Here is a 21,224-nt window from a genome sequence, read left to right as displayed (position 1 = left end):
TTTAAAGGTATTTCATTCACGTTACTTAATACAAGTAAATTTAAAAGTTGTTTTCAAAACATGTTTTTATAGAATATAAAATAACAAGTAAAAAATTAATGGAGGTATATGTTCTGTTAATCTCAAAAACTAATTAATTATTTACAAAACATACAAAATTTAAGAAAATTGTAGTTTTATATTATTGTCTTAATTTAATAATTTTATAAGTAATTTTGTGAATAAAATAAATAAAAATTATGTGTCAAAATAATAATTATATAAAATTATAAATTTTAAACTCTATATTTAATTATAGATATTCATTTATTTGTAAACAAGACGAAGCGGAGTGGATATCCGCCTCCTAAAGTTTATTATTTTCGATTTGTTCCAGTATTGATTCTTAATACTTGTTTTGCTCCGGATAGTTATAGATATCTAGATTTTTCGAATCGAAACGAATAAGAAATAGTATCAAATTTAAAGGATAAAATACCAAGAAAGACTCATATGGAACTATATCTTGTGTGTTGGGTATATGAATGTTAATGACATGGTATCGATAGATACCAATTACAAAATAAGAAAATCATCTAAAATTTCTACAAGATAATTTAGAAGAAGTAGCAGCAGTCTTGAGACCAACACCAGATCTTCCCTTAATGCACTTGGAATCAAATGATAGAGTGGGTGAAGAGGGCAATGGTGATGCTGAGACAAAGAGATTTGTGATGTCTTTAAGAGGCTGTCTTCTTCTGATTCTGAATTGGATTTTGTCTTTGTCGATGGATGAAGAAGAATCAAGAGGGACTTTAACAGAAATGGTGATCATCTTTGAGTATGAGACATTCTCTTTGTTGTTGTTTTGAGGTTTTGGATTTAGAACCACCATTAATGTAAGAACTAGAGAGAGAAAGAAAGAAGAGAAAGATGGAATTGAGGAGGAACTGAAGAAGTGTATATGAAGTGTGTGAATAGGAGGGACTTTGAACTTAATTTGGAAGTGATGTATCTGAGATTTAGAAGACTAGCTTTTTACGCGCCATTTGATTTTAGAGTGTGCGGCAAGAAGAGGAGGGAACCATCACCAGGTTTTGTTTATTTTTTCTAACAGAAATTCAATTTTTCAAAATTGGGCCTATAATTACTAATTATTATTGGGTGTTATTTTCGAGCCCAAATGTTTTTTCAGGTAATGTACACTAATTGGTGGGACCCTAAATATATATACACTATGATGTATTTATTTGTGCGTGTACTTTACATTCAAACCCATTTCTTTTTTGGCATGACACTAAAATCTTGATTGGTAGAACATTAACATTACCACCAGTACCAGTATGCTATAGAAGTAGTATGCTGCAGGAGCTATATACTTTTGCTAAACTATGTAATAGGATGATTAGTGGAGCAGTATGAGTATGTTATTTAAAATTATTATTAAAATTAGTATATAATATATAATATATTTATTTTTAATGAATAAATTTATAATTAAAGGAAATATATAATTAATTTATTTTATTTAATAATTTAAAAAATTATGTTTATGTCGAAAAGATTATTTTAAAATAAATGTTATAATTAAAATATCTATTTTTAAAAATAATTTTTAGCATTTAAAATAAGTTATATTATATAAATTAAATTATATAAATTATATTATATTATATTTTAAATGTGAAATACTATGTTTTTTCAAAAAATATTTTTACTGTAAATTAATTTTAAAAATCAAAATTTTATTTTCTAGATATAAAATAATTTTATGATATTATTAAATAAAATAAATAAATTAATTATATATATTCTTTAATTTTATAAATTATAAATGCAAATGCTCTTCTAAAAATTTCATATGAGAACATTGGCCGGAAAAAAATTGGAGAGCATTAGCATTTAGTAAATTTTTTTCTAACAATTGTTGATTGAATAATGTAGAGCATAATGCTAATGCTAATGCTCTACCAATCAAAGCCTAATAAACCATTTCTCAATCATCTAAAACTCGTGATTGTGGTGCGAAAATAAGCCCTCATCTCAAGTCTCTTGTTCTGCATTTAGCCCGGCTCAAAAGATTGTTAAGCCCTTGGCAACAAGGACTAAATTTTTTTTCCACATATATCTATATAGTAAAAATGGAAAAATTGCCAAAATAAGATGAAAACAGGATATTTGTTTCTTTGGTATAATTTTTTTTGTCAATTTTATCCTTTCTATTTTTTCAAACTTGATGAAATAAATAGTTTTATGATTTTAAAAATTATGAAAAATAGAAACAATCAATGAATCTGCTTATGAAATTGTTGTTTCAAATACACGAACTCATATTTTTTGGGTTGAAAACCTTGTTAAATAAAATTTTTAAATTATGTTCTACAAAAATTAGATTTCATCTTCTAGAAAAAATGGCTTGATAGAAATCAAATTCCAAGTTAGACAAGTTAGTTTAATTTCTCTAGAACTAATATTTTACTTTTAAATAAAATTATAAATACGAAGAATGCAAAATCTACGTATTGTAAAGATATCTACGTGTTTCTGAATGCAGCTTACATTTGTGAACAATTCTAAAATTCTAGGAATACAAAATCTGAACACAATTCAAAAGGCTACATATAGTAGAATCTGCTTATGAAATTGTTGTTTGGTTTCTACGCTTACATTCACGGATAAAAAAATCTATTTTCCAAAATTTTTGAAAGTTCAGTTATAAAAATATTTTAAAAATAATCTTCTAACTTTCCTGAAATATGTAGAGGCCAATTTCTTTGTCAGAAAAATAATTAAAAATTGATTTAACTTTTTCTTCTTTATCAAACCATGATTTTTTTTATAGTTTTTCTTGTAATTTTCACAAACTCTTCTTCCATTATGCATATCTATACCACATGCGGTGTATAAGAATAGTAAAACTCTTCTTCTTATATTAATACACGTATTGTTACAGGCTGAGAAATGATTAATCAAATCATAAAGAAATTCTCATTTTGAAAAAAGATCCTTCCCCAAAATTAACAATTTGCACGAGAAAAGAGATGAGCCATATTCTTAACACTGTTCATATTCATACTCATATACATCCATGTTACTTCAATTAAACTTGTTCAAGAACCAAGGAATCAACGAATAAGGTGTTATTGGTTTATATATTTTGTTTGATTTAGAAATCCATACAGTATTTATAAATCCAAGTAAAATATGTAAATCCGGAGGTTTTCCCTTGGATTTGAGTCTTTGTATTTTTAACTAAGAAATCCAAACAAATCCATTCAAATCCATTATAAAATCAAATATATTAGTAAATCCGTACGATTGAATAACACTGGATTTGATATAGAATTTATGAATCATTAAACCAATAACATCTGATTTTAATACAGATTTGAAAATCATAAAACCAATAACACTAGATTTAGTTCGGATTTTCAAATCCGTTAAAATACAACAACCAATAACTCCTACTTAGGGTGAGGTTTAATTTGGAGATTTTCTCCTGTTCGTCGTGGGAGAGAGAGGCGGAGTTTCCAATTAAAATTAAGATTATGTTTAATTTAGGGATTTAGTTTATTACCTTTTATATATATATATTTTTTGGTTTACGTTAATAGGTTTAGATTAATTTAAAATGTAAATATAATAATAAACTAATTTAAACAAGGGTTAATTTTAGGATTTAAGAAATAAATTATACAATAAGAACAATTTCAGGGCGGACAATCTTGCACGCAATGCATGAAAGCAATCTATGGTTGTTCATATAGATTCGGAGCTACCAGTTTAGTTTGCATGGTCTATTTATGTTGCTGACAAAAAAAAGGGATAAATATTTTTTTTTCATTTTATTTTGGCAAATTTCCCTTTAAAATTTTTTGGGCCCTTCTCTTTAAATTGTTTTTACAAAAATTGGTCGCCTTTTCAGTAAAATTTATACAAAAAAAAATTGGGCCATAGGTCCCAGTGAAAATAAGATAGTTCTCTCACTATCATCCACTTTTAACTTTTCCATTCGACAAAATGTTAACTAATTGTATTTTATTTTCAAAATAATAATAAAACACACTTCACTAGCAGTCCAAATCTACATACAATATTCCCTCTACTTATAACAGTAAAATTTCATCATTTTTGAAGTGTATCAAGCAGGCCTATATATATATATATATATCAATTCAGTTATTATTTATTAACCATACCAACAAAATAATGTTCAATATAATTTTGTATTACTAATGAATTATGGATATATGAAATATATTGATTCTTTTTTGTATAATTCAAATCCTTTATATATATTTATAACTATTTTTATACAATGGTATATTTTATTTGTTTTTATCAATTTAGTATATATTTTGAAATTATCTTTTTTTAAATTATGATTATTATTTTAAATTACTCAAACCTCCAGTTATCAAATAGAAGTTATGAAATAAATAGTAATATATATATATAAAAATTTTTATATAAATTATTTTAAATTTTATAGTATTTGGACCTTTTTTATTTAGTTTTACCATATTTTTTTAAACCGTTAGATCCACTAAAATGATATTTGTATTGTTATATCCACTTGATCCACTAGATTCGTAACGGATATCCAATAGATTTGCAATCTGCTTTTCCTATTTATAGTCTAAATTTATTTTCATTAAAATAATAAAAGAAATGAAAAGATGACAGAGAAAAGCAAAATAAGAGAGACGTCTTACATCCGAGAACTTCAAAAAAAAAATTTCCTAAAGATTCTTATGGGTCCTAATATTCTTCAGATTAAGAAAACCCCACACGAAAATCTTCAAACTTCAGGCCAAAGGCTTCTAAATTTCTTAGAGGAGTATGTTTACTTGGTGGGAAAGGATTCCATTTCCAGGTTGTGCATATTAGCATAGGAAAGTATTTATTTATATATTCTTATGCTAATAGTGCAAACCTGAAGGGTCTCTATTAAACGGATCGGTATAATCATTGGCGTCTTGAGGACACAAAATGAGGTTACGAACGATCTTCATTGGTGTCTTGAGTGTCCTTAACGCTGGTGGAATTAAGCATTGGCGCTACAGGTGTTTATCCTTCGATATCTTCTTTTTTCCTTATCCACTAATTTCTTAACCCAAAATTACAAATGAGAGAGATTTAAAGAGCCCTAATAATCAAAAGAAGATTTGCAAAAGGTTATCTCCGATGCCGCTATTAGAACCCAGGTCTCCCAGCTACACTATAACGGAATAGATGACCGCTTTTGTTCCGGGTATATACCTAACTCTTATTATCTTATTTGATGACAGGTCAAAGGAAATGAGTCCTGCGATCCTAATTCAAATTCTCAGGTCTAAACACAACCTAATAGTTCGTTTTATATATAAATTTATAATATTGTTCTTTTATAAAGTTAATGGTTTTTGAGCAAATTAGCTCAATATACTGAAAAGAGGGGATACCATTGAATTGGGGGAAAATGGTAGTGATGGGGGGAAAAAATTGAAGGGAAATAAGGTAGGGAGTGCAAATAGGGGAGAAGTTTTGTGTAGGGAGTACAAATACTCATGGTTTTTTATTTGATCAAATAAAGTTAATGGTTTATAATGGTTGTTTTTACATAGATTTACATTTGTTGCATTATATATAGATTTATAATATTGCGTTATATCATGGGTAAGGTTTGGAGGATGGAGTTACAAATTTAAAAAAAAAATTAAAATTTTCAACATAAAAAGAAGCGATTTTGATCATTTTTTTTGAGAGATATTTTCGTGACAAAAACTTAAAAATGCTATTTGAGAAAATTTTCCTATATTTTTTCGTGACTATAATTTTTTGTGACTATAATTTGATATTTTTAAATATTCTTTCAACTATTTTTGAAGAATTTTAGTGTTAAACTAAGACCATCTCCAATGTATTTTGCTATTTTCACCTCTAAAATAGAGAAACTCTATAATAAAGGTGAGATATGTTCCAATGTATTCCCCTAAAATAGCAATCTCTAAAATATAGAGTAAAAACAAGAGGAATGCTATTTCTTCCTCTAAAAATAGAGATCTCTATTATAGAGGAAGAAATAGAGGTGGGTTAGAGCAATTTCACCTATAATATGCTATTATAGAGGTGAAAATAGCAATGAGTTGGAGATGCTCTAAGTCTGATAAAGATGGCAAAGAAAAAACGAGAGACATGGCTGAGATTTTTTCCTCTCCTTTCCATTCTACTCCCCTTCTGATATGCTAATGTCTCTGGTTTCGTCGGAACTCAAAACCCTAGATCTGCTCGCGAGGATTGAAGGTCGTCAGTTTCTGGTGCTTCTTGGAGCTGCCGCGAGGTTGGTGGAGTGTTTGGCTTAGAGAGGGTCGGTTTTTAGGACTGAAAGCTTCTTCAGATTTGATTTGCTCTTTCCAAATATCCGGTGATGCTTTCACGACGGTGGCGCGTGACATCACGAAGCGCTTCGTCTACCATGGATCTACCTTCTGCTAAGGCAGTGTGGTCTTTTTCTAGAGGTGTGAGATGGTGTTATGGGTGGTGTCTCCGATTTGGTGTTTCGAGGGTGACCGTTCACTTTCGTCTGAGAAGATTTTCGTGGACTGTGGTCCTATGAGGAAGGTACATGTGCTCTCCATCTTCGTGTGTTGGTGGGGTTTTTTGATGACGGCGCGTGTAGTCTAGTCGCTTAACGAGAGCAGACGATTCGTCTATGGGCCACTGCTGTTCAGATAAGTAACTTCACCTTTTTTGTGTTCTCCGGTCACGACATTACTATGTCAATACAATTGAAGAGCCACTGTGACGATGTTTAAAGTGCATAAGGTCCATAACGTACATGTTTATAAAAGTTAATATCCTCTGAAGAGTGAAGGAGTCAAGAGGCTTGTTCACCGGTTCTCGGTGGCAACACGTAACAAGGCCAATATCTCAGGAAGTGGTCAACCGGAAGTGTGGCTTTGGTGGTGATACATGGTTTTTCAACCTCACAGCATCAGTTTTGGTATTTTGAGCCAGCTGACGGTTGAGCTCCACTCTCTTAAAAGTTGTGGATTAGTGTGGTAATGTGGTTGTTGTCAAAGTTCAATCTTTATTTTCAGTACGGACTCCTCGGTTCCATTCTTTTGGCCTAGTAATCGAAAGCGGAAGAGGATCTAATCGGAAAAGCACCCTAGGTGTAGGAGATATTGGTCCATGAATTTCATTATAATTTTGTGGTGACTATAGGTATGTTGTGAAATGGTATGCTCGTTGAACCAAAAAAAATCTAAGCCTGATAAATATTCCCAAGTAGATATAACACAGGGGTAAATATGGAATTTAGAAAAAAGCGCCTGAACTTTAATCGGAATCCTCTAAAACCCTAAAAGCGCCAAGCTTTCACTCTCCTCCTCCTAAGCTTCGATTCTGGAGCTCACTCTTTCTTCAATGGCGTTAACCAGCAACAAAGTCCCTTCTTTACGCCTTATACCCACCACCGGAACACTCTTAAACCCATCAAAATCGCTCTCCTTGGCTTCTCATCATCATCCGCTTCCCAGAGTTTCGTTCTCTCTCTCTTCCGCTGCTTCTCCCAAGCTCACGACTTCAAGAAAGGTAAGGCCTTTTCTAATGGGTTTATCTCGAAAATGCATATCTAACTGTTCCGATGGCGAATCGATCCTCTAGGTGATAGCAATGGCAGTGGAAGGTTCGAGAGATTTGGAGATGTCGAACTTAACGGCGTTATCGCCTTTGGACGGACGTTACTGGGGGAAAGTTAAGGACTTGGCTTCCTCTATGAGCGAGTTTGGTTTGATTTACTTCAGAGTACTTGTTGAGGTATATAAGGGAAATGTTTATGTTCTGCTTCATTGATTGATTGGTGTTTGTGTTGTTCTAATGCGCACGTGCGTATGTTTGGTTTAGATTAAATGGCTTATTAAGCTTTCAAAGATTCCTGAAGTCTCTGAAGTTCCAAGCTTTAGTAAAGAAGCTGAGGTTTACTTGCAAGGGATCATCGATGGGTTTGGCGTGGATGATGCGTTGGAAGTTAAGAAGATTGAGAGAGTAACGAATCATGACGTGAAGGCTGTTGAGTATTTCTTGAAACAAAAGTGTGAATCTCATCCAGAGATTGCTAAGGTTACAAGCTTCTCTCTTGGTCCAAGTTCTTACGGTTTGGGTTAAGTTTCTCTGTCTTTTGAATCATTTCAGGTTCTTGAGTTTTTTCATTTTGCTTGCACGTCTGAGGACATCAACAATCTATCACATGGTTTGATGCTTCAAGAAGCACTTAGCTCGGTTATACTTCCATCCATGGATGAGCTCATCAAGTCAATCTCTCTGATGGCTAAGGAGTTTGCATATGTCCCCATGCTTTCAAGAACTCATGGCCAGGTCAATCTCCAAAGAAAGTATTTTCGTTTCTGTCTATCTCTTTGTTAAAGCAATGTCAAAACTATGATGCAGCCAGCTTCACCTACAACTCTAGGGAAAGAAATGGCGATATTCGCTGTGAGGTTAAGCGAAGAGAGAAGATATCTTTCAGAAACTAAGATCAAGGGCAAATTTACTGGTGCCGTTGGGAACTACAACGCTCATATTTCAGCATATCCTAATATCGACTGGCCTCATGTTGCACAGGAGTTTGTTACTTCTCTCGGATTAACCTTTAACCCATACGTCACTCAGGTATATACTTACTATATAGTTTTATCTTCATTACATTTTTTCCGCATATATCATTGAGTGAGTGATTGTTCTCATTGTTTTTTTGCAGATTGAGCCTCATGACTATATGGCTAGACTATTTAACACGATCAGCCAGTTCAACAATGTTTTAATTGATTTCGACAGAGATATATGGAGCTACATTTCTTTAGGTTACTTTAAGCAGATAACTAAAGCTGGTGAGATTGGATCATCGACAATGCCTCACAAAGTGAACCCTATTGACTTTGAGAACAGTGAAGGGAACTTAGGTAAAGCTAACGCAGAGCTTACTTTCCTCAGCATGAAGCTTCCCATTTCACGAATGCAGGTTTGAGCTTTTTCTCCATATGTATATCTCTTCTAGAGCAATGGGAGCCTGAAAACAAAATGTACAAATGTGCAGCGTGACTTAACCGATTCTACTGTATTGAGAAACATGGGTGGAGCTTTAGGACATTCTCTTCTTGCTTACAAGAGCGCCATACAGGGAATCAGGAAGCTTCAGGTATTATTATTACCTTATCCCCTAAGAAAGGTTTCTTTCTGTCATAATAGGCTAAGAATGTTTCTTGGTGTATAGGTTAATGAAGCTCGGTTAAAAGAAGATTTGGATCAAACTTGGGAAGTTCTTGCTGAACCGATACAAACTGTAAAACCTCTCTCGAGTTTCTAGTCTTCTGTTAATGATCTAGCTACTTCCATGTATCTCACTGATTCATGGTATTGTCTTACAAAGGTGATGAGGAGATATGGAGTTCCGGAGCCGTATGAGAAGCTGAAGGAGCTGACAAGAGGAAGAGCTGTGAATGAAGAAAGTATAAGAGAGTTTATAAAAGGTTTGGATTTGCCTGCAGAAGCGAAATCTCAACTTTTGAAGTTAACTCCACACACGTATGTTGGTGCTGCTGCTGCGTTGGCTTTGGCAGTCGATGAAGCTCTGCACTTGTGACAGTAATGATGATCAGTGATCATATCGGTGATAAGGTTGTGCTGTTGTACTATTACTCTTCTCCAAATGAAATAGGAAGTAGTAGTGAAGAACAAAGAGTCAGATTGATGAGTTCTACGTTGTCGTTTTGAGTTACATGTCATATGAAAGAAATTTTTTACATTTTTGAGTTAAATAATAAAGAATTTCAAATTATTTTCTTCTCATTTGACTGGTTTAGGTTTTTTATAATCAAGTGTTTGTTAATCAAAATCCAGGCAAATGTAAAATGCAAAGAGTAGTTAAGTACATTGTCCCATAAACAAAATTGATTAGGAATTTTTGTCATATTCAGAGTTTATAGTCATTCAGAATTATAACCAAACCATACCTAAAACTCAAACTGACCCAACCAAATTTTAAACTGAAATAACTGAACTAACCAAAATAAACCAAAATTATTTGAAATTTTAAGAAAATTAAACTAAATTTAGCCGAAATCAAAATTTTCATCTCAATTTCAAATTTCGGACTAACCGAATACAGAACCAAACTTTATTTCGGATTATTTTGGTAAAACTTATGTCGAACCGAATTAACAGAAAATCAAACTATCCGAGCTAACCGAAGCCTAATTCTATTTATTGTTACCATTTACATGAACACATACGTTTTACCATGTCTCATCACTACTATATAAAAGAGGCTATTTTAGGGGTTTCTTAAGCATGCCACATGGGCAGAAAAATCCATGGCCAATCAATCTGCCATGTCATTTTGGACTGGGTTTGAAATTAAAAAAATTAGTGACCTTAGCAGCCCATTTGACCTCTCTGGTCCGTAAGCTTTCTGTTGAATGGAAATCAAGGGTTTCCATCATCGGTTCAACTCATCTCTGAAACACGGTAACTCTTTGTGTTTCCATGAAACCGTTTGTCTTCCCTACCTTTACATCTCCTCTTATTTACTCAGTTCATCACTAATGGTTCCTAACCGTAACACCTATAAAAATCCTCCTTATATATAGTTTCTCAGCAAACAGAGGAACCCTAAATCTGAAAATATCATCGATTCATCTATTAGGCATAGCTTTTTACACCTCCTCGAAAATGTCTGCCTCTGATGTTCCGGTTGCTCAAATCGGCGTCCAAATGTCATTCTTCGACTCTCTTCGCCTTGGTAGTCCGCCTGTCATTCTTCTGTACTTAAGTGAGTTATCTCTATATTTTGTCATGTACGTGTTGTGGCGATATAATAGACGGATTTACATAAGAGATTAAGCTAGCAGGAGATATTGATGTTTTAAGAAGGCAAGGATTAGAAAGAAAGTTATTAAGTATACACTTCTATATCAACAACAATTAACAGACGCATCAGCAAGAGACTATATAGAATTTAACTGCACTCATGTCTGATTTTAGGTCGTCTATTCCTCAACGCAACCTCTTGAACACACTTCTACTTTCACCAGAAAACTCTTGCCACCAACAGCTTTCTTAAAGTGTAAGATGAACCGACTTCGGACTATGTTTTCACTGCCTTTCCATTGCTTTTCTAATACTTCTTAAACACTGCTGCAGGCAGGATGTGTTGTTATGAGACAGACTCATCTTAGAATTCTTCCAATTATTTAGGTTGATAAGAAAATTGAATCTGTCACGCTATTGGAGTTCAATGCCTATGTCGTTGATTCTACTCCACATGTACGTCTATTTACTTATTGACATTAGAATCTTGAGTTGCTTTTCGCTCTTATTAACAGTTGCAGTGTACTCATCCTCAACATGTCTAACCCTGTAGAAAACTGAATGCCTTTGCAAAGCCAAAGTCAGTGTCATCTCCTGTAAAAATTCTTACGTTTATTAATGCCAGCTCAAACTTCCATACCACCCTGCTTTGGAAATTGGAACACGAACATCAAAGTGAACTCCTAAAATGCCTCCAAGAAATTGTTCAAATTTTCGTCCACGCATCAGTCCATTATTGTCTCTCGGATTTTCGACACCCACCGTTGGCCAATTTTACACAACAGGTACGTCCTAACATGTGCAACATGTTTTTCAGTTTTAAATATAGGCCTTAATAACAACATCGTAGCTATGGCTTCAGGGAGGTAATGGTACTATCCAGGGGATGACGTGTCCGGAGCTCAGAGTGTTACGGAGAAGCTCTCTCATCTCGCCAGAATGGTGTACCAGTGAACAACAACCGATGCGATTCTGGACAGTGACTGCACCACCGCTACAAGCTCCACTGTCGCCGACGTAAGCTCTATGGAGGATCCTGCTAGAACCGAAGAACAATGAGAAGGCGCGCAAGTAGTGATGACTCAATTTTTTTGAGATGATATGATAGGTCTGATACACATTATGAAGACCCACAAGCAGTTATAAAGTTTAAAATTTAAGTCAAACTATGTTGTCCATTTCGTATTTCCAAACCCCATGTTATTTGGGTTTAGCCTTTAGTTTGGGATTGTCAAGAATAAGACATTAGTTTTTTGACCATATGTTTAATCTAAGTCAATTTCAAGTTTTTTACATCTTAACATCGTCATCCATATATGTAACTGAAATGGTCTTTAATATACTATGGCTTTCGTTACTCTGCTAATTTGAGTTTAAGTTGGTGAATAACAGACTTCAAGACATAACATGTTTACAATTCTCAAATGGTCTAACAAAGGCCAATCAAACACCGACGTTTTTGGGAACAAATAATATGGGGTTGGTTGCGAGTCAGGAAGCATTTGCGAAACCATAAGAAGTATTGAAATAAAAACTTCGGCAAGTGGTCAACAAAGGCCAAACAAACACAAAATATATATATATAGACTCTTATGAATTGAGCTTAAGTTGTTACGACCCAAAAAAGTAGTATTTCGTGGAAGAAAATTTTAAGAGTGGCGTTCGGGTACCCATTCTGATTTGGTTCGGATTTATTCGGATTTCGAGTTTTCGGGATAAACATTTTAGTCTCTCGGGTATTTATAAATTTTGATTGGGTTTGGGTTCAGATAACCCGTTTAAACTATTTTAAAAATTTTGAAACTTATAAATATATTAAATTTTCAAAATATAAAAATAAAAATAATATATAGCATATAAATTTGGGTAATATATGCCAAAATATATAAATATAACATAAAAATTGGTTTGATTGAACATTTGGATGGAGAATCAATATAAATTATAATTATTTTGAGGATTATTTAGCTACTTTAGATATTTACTTTTAACTATTTCTAATATATTTTTTAAATATTTTGGACAACTTCAAATATTGTGAACCAACCAAGATGACATGTCATCTGGACTAGGCTTGAGTTAAAAAAATAAGCTATTTTCGGAGCCCATTCGACCCATCTCGAAGCCCATTCCCGAGCCACTCTCTCATAAGCATAATCCCGTGTCTTAAACATCCCGTGTTAAATTTTTTAAAACACTCATATCTTAGAAATAGTAAAGAGAATATCTTTATATAAATGTTTTTTTCTTGAATAATATTTAATTATAATTTTTTGTATCTTTTAACTTTTATAATAAAAATATTGTTTTCAGATAGCAACAAAATATATATAAGAATTATCTTATTTTAAATTTTTTTGATAATTTTATTATATTATTTTAGAATCAATTATTTAATATTAATATAACATATAAATTTTATAAGATTAAAATAAAATTCTTTTTAGTTATATATAAAATTCATTAAGGGTATTGTTTTAATTAGCACATTAGCGAATCAGTTAGAAATTAATAATAAATCAATAACCTATCTAAAAGTCTAAAACCTAATAAAATATGACAAATAAGAAAAACTAACTAAATTTTAATATAAAATAGAAATTTAATATTACTAAAATAAATTCATTTTTAATATATATATATATATAATATTAATTAGAGTACTTTTTAAATTAATAAATTAGTGACTTAGCTAAAAACAAATAATAAATCAATGATTTAACTAAAACCTAATAAAAATATGACAAATAAGTAAATTTACTAAAATTATGGATAATATAAAATATGATTGATTCTTTAATAACAAATTAAAATAAGAGTTTTGTTAAATCAAACATAAGTTTACCGTATCGGTGTTACAAAAAAAACAATCATTAATAGTGTCGTAGAAATTATGTATTTCTCATTAGCGAATAAAATTGAAGAAGAGTGTTGGAAGATAGCTCAACGTATAGATGAGGTTATGGAGATTGATATGGAAGTTGAGGTAACGGACACAACTGTTCCTCCACAAAGAAACGCTCTTGCTAGACATCCTGGATAAATAAAAGAGACATATCTGGACTTGGCTTTGTGTTAATGGATGGTGACTTTCCAATGCTGTTTGGAGCAAGGGTCGATATACACGCACCAAATCACCACTGCAAGCGGAAGCTGATGGTTTGCTATGGGCAATGCAAGTGATACTGAAGTTTGGACACAGAGAGATGGTCTTTCAATAGACTTTGAACAACTGGTTATATTCATTCAAAAGGAGGAAGATTGGCATGTGTTGGACTCGGAGCTCGACAAAATACAGACTGTATCCAAAGAATTTTCTGAACTTTCTATTGCTTATATTCCTAAATCTTTAAAATTCCGTACGAATAGCCTAGCAAAAGGTGTCCGATCACGCGCATCTCGATCAGCTTTTGTAAACCTTTTGGCACCAAGTTGGATAGCCCCACAAGCTAGCATGAGGGTGCCAAAAAAGAGAGTAAAGTTAAAAAGTGAAACTAAATATCCCAATGAACAAATTTATCAGAAGTCCATATTTATGTGGATGTCTATATGGGACAAACAATTTTTTTAGACAATTACAGAATATAGTCACGAAAATCAATCCTAAAATATATAATTTAAGAAACCATTTAAACAAACCATCAAATTTTTTAATATTACAGCAAATAAGAATATAAAGACCAACTATATTTTCTTCATGTATAATGTGTTGTGGGAAGATTCAAAAAAATTAACTTACTTTACAGTAAGGAAAAATTAGATTTTTAATTCCAAATTTATAGTAAAAACATAACATTTTATAAAACTAAACAATTGACATAATAGTACAAAAAAATGAAAAAAAATCAAAATACTATCCGCGCAGACAAGGACCTAGTGTTAAATAAAGGTTACAAACTTAAAAGATCTACGTAGTTCTATTTATTGTTACCATTTTTACATGTACACATATGTTTATCATGTCTTCTTTTTTTTTGTAACACTATCATGTCTAGTCTCAGAAAAAAAAACCATTACGTTTATTTTAGAGTTGGTAAGATGTATATTAGGTCTCAATCCCTTCAATATTTTTAACAACTATTGTTATTTATTCATAAAAATTACAAACAATAACCAGAAATACATTGAACATAATTAATCTGAAAGAACAAAAACACTTAGAAAGTAAAAACTGATGATACTTCTCTATAAGAGGTCTTGTTATCTGAGCTTCAAACAAATTAACTTGTTAGTTTGCTTCTGCATATTCACTCTTGAACCCATACGATTTTCAAGTTCGGCTATCACCCATAAGATGAAACTCCAAACTTTATATCATAACATAATCACTACAATACCAATTTTTTTTTGTTGTATAAAAATATCTTTCTATAAAGAACCCAATGTATTAGTTCTTTTGAAAAGAATACCAATTTTCAATGACTATAGAAACATCACCGTACAACAAAAGTAGTACATCTTCAGTTACAAACCGTTGTCTCCTCCATAGAAGTTTCCATAGTTTCATCAATAAATCAGTTTTGGTCATATTCATATACCACATATATTGTATCCAAATATGAGCATTAACCGATTCTTCCTTTCGTGTTGCAAGTCTCTTTGCTTCGCTTGGCTATCAAACATTTGTCATCAAACTTTAATAGCCAAAAGTAACAAGCCATCTTCAAATCATCATATAATTTTTCTGACGGATTATCTTCCATCAGTAGAAGCAAGATAAAAGCACGTTTAAGATAGCATCTCATAAGATTTGGAATAGATTTTCCTAAAATCTGATCCAAAAACCATAGAAATTGGCATCGGTCATGGGTATAAAGACCACGTCGGAGATAGAAGATGCATAATGGATGCAACCGTGCAACATCTCACAAACCTTAGCGCTTGTGCAAGTAAAACGTTCATCATCTCACCCGGATCAAAGATTTAGCGTTTCCAAATGGAGATTGGAATCAATTTACAAAACGGATCAAAAGATATCTCCAGAATCATTAATGGTGTAAGAATCAACCAAAGAAACAATGATGTATTCTTCACTAAACAATTCCGGTGAAAAAAACAAAAAGTAATAGGAAAGAGTGGTTCGTACGGAGTTGTTGGTACATACTCCCTCGCTCATTTGTCTGCTTCCTCATCGCTTAAGACTTGGCATTCATTAAATGACACAAATGGTAGAAAATCAGTGAGAAAGGCATGAATTGAGGCATAATAAAATCATCGCCTTTCTGATTGCAGAGCGTCTCAATCCCTTCAATTATTCAACTAAAACACCAAAATTCTAAAAACATGTGGCTATCAATAATCTCACATCTACTCCATAGTTCCTAAAACATTAACTGAAAATGTCATAAAATTAAAACGACAATTTATTAGTACCATAAGTAACATTTTACAAAATATCTTCCTACATATTGCTATCATTTTATTTATGGAAAGTTTCCTAGTGGTTTGATTTGACCAAAGCTATCAATTAAATTGAAAAAAAAAAATATTCGATACAACCATAATATATATTCTGCAAGTGTATTTGTTCTGCGTTTACCAATTCATGGCGGCCACAAACCTCGAGACATCGTCAAACTCAAACATGTTTGTTCTCTAATCTTTCCAACGACTTTCAAAATATATATGCTTAGTCATTGCATTTTAGTAATAACAAATCATTTCAATAAGGTTTTCGTCGTTACCCACTATCCCCGTGTTATCATTTCATTTCATTACAAAACACAACTACACATCAATCATCATATCGTATCATCTTTACAACATCTCTCTAAGGTTTTTATTACATCGATCAAAGATTTCAGTTTTCTTATTTATTTCATTTCTGTGTTTCACAAATAAATAAAAAATGGGAGGGTACAGAGCCGACGATGACTACGATTACCTCTTTAAACTAGTCTTGATCGGAGATTCTGGCGTCGGAAAAACTAACCTCTTATCTCGGTTCACTAGAAATGAATTCAGTATCGAGTCAAAGTCAACCATCGGTGTAGAATTTGCGACCAAAAGTGTTCATGTCGACGAGAAAATCATCAAAGCTCAGCTTTGGGATACTGCTGGTCAAGAAAGGTACATGTTTTTTTATTCTCCGTTATCAGAATCGATTTGAGATTTACGAGACCATAAACAGTTTTAGATTAATTTTAATAAAATAATTTCAGTAAGGTGAATGTTGCATCCGATTGTTCTCAGAAACCGTGTTGTTTGTTATTGAGAGATTATGTTTTATTGCTACATAGATACAGAGCAATCACGAGTGCATACTACAGAGGAGCCGTAGGGGCTCTTCTAGTATACGACATAACTCGACACATAACGTTCGAGAACGTTGAACGATGGCTCAAGGAGCTTCGTGACCATACCGATGCCAATATTGTGATAATGCTCGTTGGAAACAAAGCTGATCTTCGTCACCTTCGTGCTGTTCCTACCGAAGAAGCTAGATCGTTTTCTGAGAGAGAGAACATGTTCTTCATGGAAACTTCTGCTCTTGATGCTACAAATGTTGAGCAAGCTTTCACTCATGTCTTGACTCAGATCTACCGTGTTATGAGCCGTAAGGCTCTTGATGGTACTGGAGACCCAACGTATTTGCCTAAAGGACAGAGTATTGATATTGGAAGCAAGGATGATGTTACTGCTGTTAAATCCTCTGGTTGTTGCTCAGGTTGAGATTATGGTTTAAGGTTGGTTTTGGTACACAAACCGCATTTGTCTGGAATTAAACATCGGTCTGGTTAGTAAGGCCGTTTTAGTCTGAACGTAAACTGAACTGAACCAAAATATCGCAGTTAGACTTCAGTTATAGTTTTCTAGTACCGAACTAGAACCGAAAAACCTTGAAATGTGTATCCCTAAACATGTTACTTAATTTGTACTAATGATTCTTTTTATATGCTTGGTATTTTGTTTAGCAATTGAGATCTTGTTTTCTATATAGTTTTGTATCTTTTGATTATGAGATTTTGTTGCAAACAAATGCTTTACGTAGTTACCACTCAATCCTAATTATTAGTCTAACGAACCACGTTTACTCATTTTATATTTTATCAAATGTTATGCATGCAAAATAAAAGAGATAACCAAACCAAAGTGTAACCGAACTAATTCCGACTGATCTGAACCATACCTGAAAAGAACCAATTCTAGTGACTAGCTCTTGGACTAAACATTCTGGTGTAACATGTGGTTATGATTTCTCATCCCACATGGACAGTCGACTTGAAATGAAGTTGAAACTAAGAGTTTGGTAGTAAGAAAACAAGATACGAAGATACCTAATCGTAATGTAATGGGACATTATTGACTCGTCCATCAGGAACTCGGACATTTTTTTTTTGAAACACATTCATATTATTATATAGACTCGCCAATGTTTGTTGGGGCCATTAATACAATTTCAGCACATAAAATCTGCTCGGACATTACCCGCGGTAAAATATAAGTAAAATAAATTTCTTACATATGCTTGCGGAATCTCAAATTCTACAATCCTAGATTTTTGGGGAAGATCATCTACGAGCTTCTAGCTACATTAAGTGAACATATAAAAAAAGAAGAAGTAAAAAGTGAACATAATAATTTGCCAAACCCCCAAAAAAAAAGAAAGAAAAGTTACCTTGTTCCACACGGGGCCAAGTTAGTAGGTCCACCGTTATGACAAGATCTTTCCTTCCAAGCCTCATCAATGACATCGGGATGTTTATTGTTTCGTACACTAGACAATTCCCATTTTCATAATATTCTGCTTTATATTCTTCTTTTTTTTCTTGTTTTTTTTTTGAGAAATGCTTTATATTCATGCGGATTTATTATTTCTTATGAAATACAGCAAAGCGATAAATCAAGCAAAAATTAGATTATTATGGACATCGAAATAATGTGAAAGTTGAAAGTAAATGTCAGAAATAAAATTACTCAAATCGGTAGAATAATACGAGCAAAATATGTAACGTGCAGGTCTCAATGCGTGTCTTATATGACTTTCGTCTTTCGTAATCTGCGTTAGTTATAAACTATGCACAACAGTTATCTAATAATTTATTTGTTTCTACAGGGAGTTAAGCACTTTGCGTTACCAAACAGTTTTAACCGAGTAATAATTTATCTAAATTTTGTTACCCAGACGGCTAGACCTTACTTGACCTCCACGATGTTAACTATCAGTGTTATTAAAAGACATTACGAGATACTCGAAAGATTCTCAAGTCACACAAGCAAATATGATCATGATCGAAGTTATTAATATAAACTGTAGAATATATATTACTATACGACGCTCGCCTAATTGACATTTGACACAGTCCAACTAAGAATCCCACTATGATTTTATGAAATCAATTAATCTAAACATGAAAAGATATAAAAGATTTAGAAACAACATGGAGGATTGTTAATGCGATAGTTGTAATCATCACACATGTCAGGAAGCTCCATGGAAACTCAAAATATTATATTCAAATACACGTATCAGAATACTAAAAGTTTATCTAAAACACGAATACTAATCTCATCTTAAATAAAAAAGGTTGTGCCAGATAAACATACTTCACTTATTAAACGAAGACTTTGTTAAGTCTCAAATGTTACTTGCAAGGCATAAGAAAAAATTGCAAAGTAGCTTCTCGCACCTCTCTTATATATCCTCTACGAACTTAAATTTCATCATTATTCCTTTTTCCATCAGAAAATCATTTCCCAAGGCCAAAGAAAAACATAGAGAATTAGAAAAGCAAAAAGTTTTGAAGATATGGAGATCAAAGTTGTTGAAGATCATCAACTAAGTACTAAAGAAGATATCGAAAAGCCACTTCTAGAAGAAAACAAAGGCTTTCCCGATGTAGAAAGAACAACATGGATACAAAAGGCAATAGGACAAACATTTCAAACCACAGCCCATTTAGCTAATCTCTTACCAACAGGAACTGTTCTCGCGTTTCAGCTCTTATCTCCAATTTTTTCAAACGGTGGTCAATGCGATTTAGCTTGCAAGATCATGACATCAAGCCTAGTGGCGATATGTGGATTCTCTTGCTTCATACTTAGCTTCACAGATTCTTACAAAGACAAAAACGGTACATTTTGCTACGGATTTGCAACAATCCATGGGTTTTGGATCATTGATGGATCCGCAACGCTTCCTCAAGAGTTAGCTAAAAACTATAAACTAAGGTTTATAGATTTTGCTCATGCATTCATGTCGTTTTTGGTGTTTGGTGCGGTGGTTTTATTCGATCGGAATACGGTGAACTGTTTTTATCCGGCACCGTCAGCGGAAGAGTTGGAGGTTCTCACGGCGTTGCCGGTAGGCGTTGGGGTGTTTTGTAGTATGTTGTTCGCAACATTTCCTACAACACGCAATGGTATTGGTTTTCCAGTTCCTGGTAATAAATGATACCAGCAACATGTTTACTTATTTGTAATTTGTTTGATTCTTTCTTTAATGATCTCTTTACATTACAAGGACGCTTCTAACAGAGATGTACTCAAGTTATTTAGAAATAATTTATGCTACAAATAACATTTATTGATTTTGAATATGCATAACTGAACAAAATAAAATAAAAAAGAGAGGTAATTTAGATTACCTCATTTGGGGCCTCAACAATGGTTGGGACACGGTCACCAGAAAGTTCTGGGAATAAATCTTTCCATATGAGAAAGAAGAAGCCGCACAGAGATAACTCCGGCGCAGAATCACCAGATTATACTGGGAAGGATCACGAGCCTTATTGCTCGGAAGTTGGGTACCAATATGGTATCGAACCCTGGTGGGAGTTGTTACTCAAGTGAGACTCTACCACTTTGAACGGGCTCGAATTGGTGGCATTAGTTGTATTTACTTATACCTTATATTCAACGATAACTGCTTTTCTCGGTTTAGAATGGGTTGGCTTATTATTTTGCCTTAACCCGAAAATTCTAGAGGTAAAAAATGTCATATAAATTTTCTTTTATTTCACAAAAAATATATTAAACAAACACACCGCGCGTTATATAATTGATTTTCTTATCCGCATAAAGTTGAATCCTAAATCCGATAAGAGGGACGTTATAACGTTTCTAATCAAGTAATCTAAGAGATTTAAGTACCAAAGATTTCGTTAATATGAAGTGTAAGCTAAAGACCGAAAGGAGATACAAAGGATAATGAACTCGTCGTTATAAATACTAACTCGCCGTCAAATCTAGTTCTCTCCCTATCTCTCTCTCTTTTTCTGTGTATGTTTGTTCTCATGGCTTCCTCTTCTTTTATAGGTGCTTCGTTGCGTGGAAACTGCTCGACTTCCTCATTACTGTCTGACTTGAAACAGTGATCGACGGAGCAGTTGATACCTATGTTTGGCGCCATCGTAGGGAATGGGTCTCTTCTCCTTTGTGACACTCGATTAGTG

General features: G+C 33.0%; 4 protein-coding genes across 5 annotated transcripts; 3 read left to right on the top strand and 1 right to left on the bottom strand.

The window, feature by feature from the left end:
- Window positions 1-493: 493 nt before the first annotated feature.
- Window positions 494-1,257, bottom strand: BNAA08G08800D. The gene has a single exon (XM_013799926.2). It carries the CDS (start codon window positions 872-874, stop codon window positions 572-574), a length of 303 nt encoding a protein of 100 aa, XP_013655380.2. The 5' UTR covers window positions 875-1,257; the 3' UTR covers window positions 494-571.
- A 4,866-nt stretch (window positions 1,258-6,123) lies between these two features.
- On the top strand, window positions 6,124-9,799 carry LOC106358858 (adenylosuccinate lyase). Its single transcript, XM_048738730.1, has 9 exons — window positions 6,124-7,557; window positions 7,630-7,782; window positions 7,870-8,085; window positions 8,158-8,340; window positions 8,413-8,634; window positions 8,723-8,983; window positions 9,059-9,160; window positions 9,236-9,304; window positions 9,392-9,799. The coding sequence occupies exons 1-9, from the start codon at window positions 7,390-7,392 to the stop codon at window positions 9,602-9,604; spliced, it is 1,587 nt and encodes a 528-aa protein (XP_048594687.1). The 5' UTR covers window positions 6,124-7,389; the 3' UTR covers window positions 9,605-9,799.
- Window positions 9,800-16,348: 6,549 nt separating this feature from the next.
- On the top strand, window positions 16,349-17,747 carry LOC106360909 (ras-related protein RABA1e). Of its 2 annotated transcripts, XM_013800584.3 has the most exons (3): window positions 16,349-16,416; window positions 16,693-16,899; window positions 17,070-17,747. In XM_013800584.3, exons 1-3 carry the CDS (start codon window positions 16,376-16,378, stop codon window positions 17,500-17,502), a joined length of 681 nt encoding a protein of 226 aa, XP_013656038.1. In that variant the 5' UTR covers window positions 16,349-16,375; the 3' UTR covers window positions 17,503-17,747. The 2 variants fall into 2 exon arrangements, with proteins under 2 accessions (XP_013656038.1, XP_013656039.1); XM_013800585.3 differs by lacking the exon at window positions 16,349-16,416 and having other exon boundaries at window positions 16,437-16,899.
- Window positions 17,748-17,891: 144 nt separating this feature from the next.
- Window positions 17,892-20,673, top strand: LOC106444742 (protein DMP4-like). Its single transcript, XM_013886189.3, has one exon. The coding sequence runs from the start codon at window positions 19,580-19,582 to the stop codon at window positions 20,222-20,224; it is 645 nt and encodes a 214-aa protein (XP_013741643.2). The 5' UTR covers window positions 17,892-19,579; the 3' UTR covers window positions 20,225-20,673.
- Window positions 20,674-21,224: the final 551 nt, after the last annotated feature.

The sequence above is a fragment of the Brassica napus genome, chromosome A8 (genome assembly GCF_020379485.1).
Source record: "Brassica napus cultivar Da-Ae chromosome A8, Da-Ae, whole genome shotgun sequence".
In the NCBI taxonomy this organism is placed as follows: domain Eukaryota; kingdom Viridiplantae; phylum Streptophyta; class Magnoliopsida; order Brassicales; family Brassicaceae; genus Brassica; species Brassica napus.
Note: the sequence above shows the minus strand (reverse complement) of the source record. Positions and strands in the feature narration are given on the sequence as shown.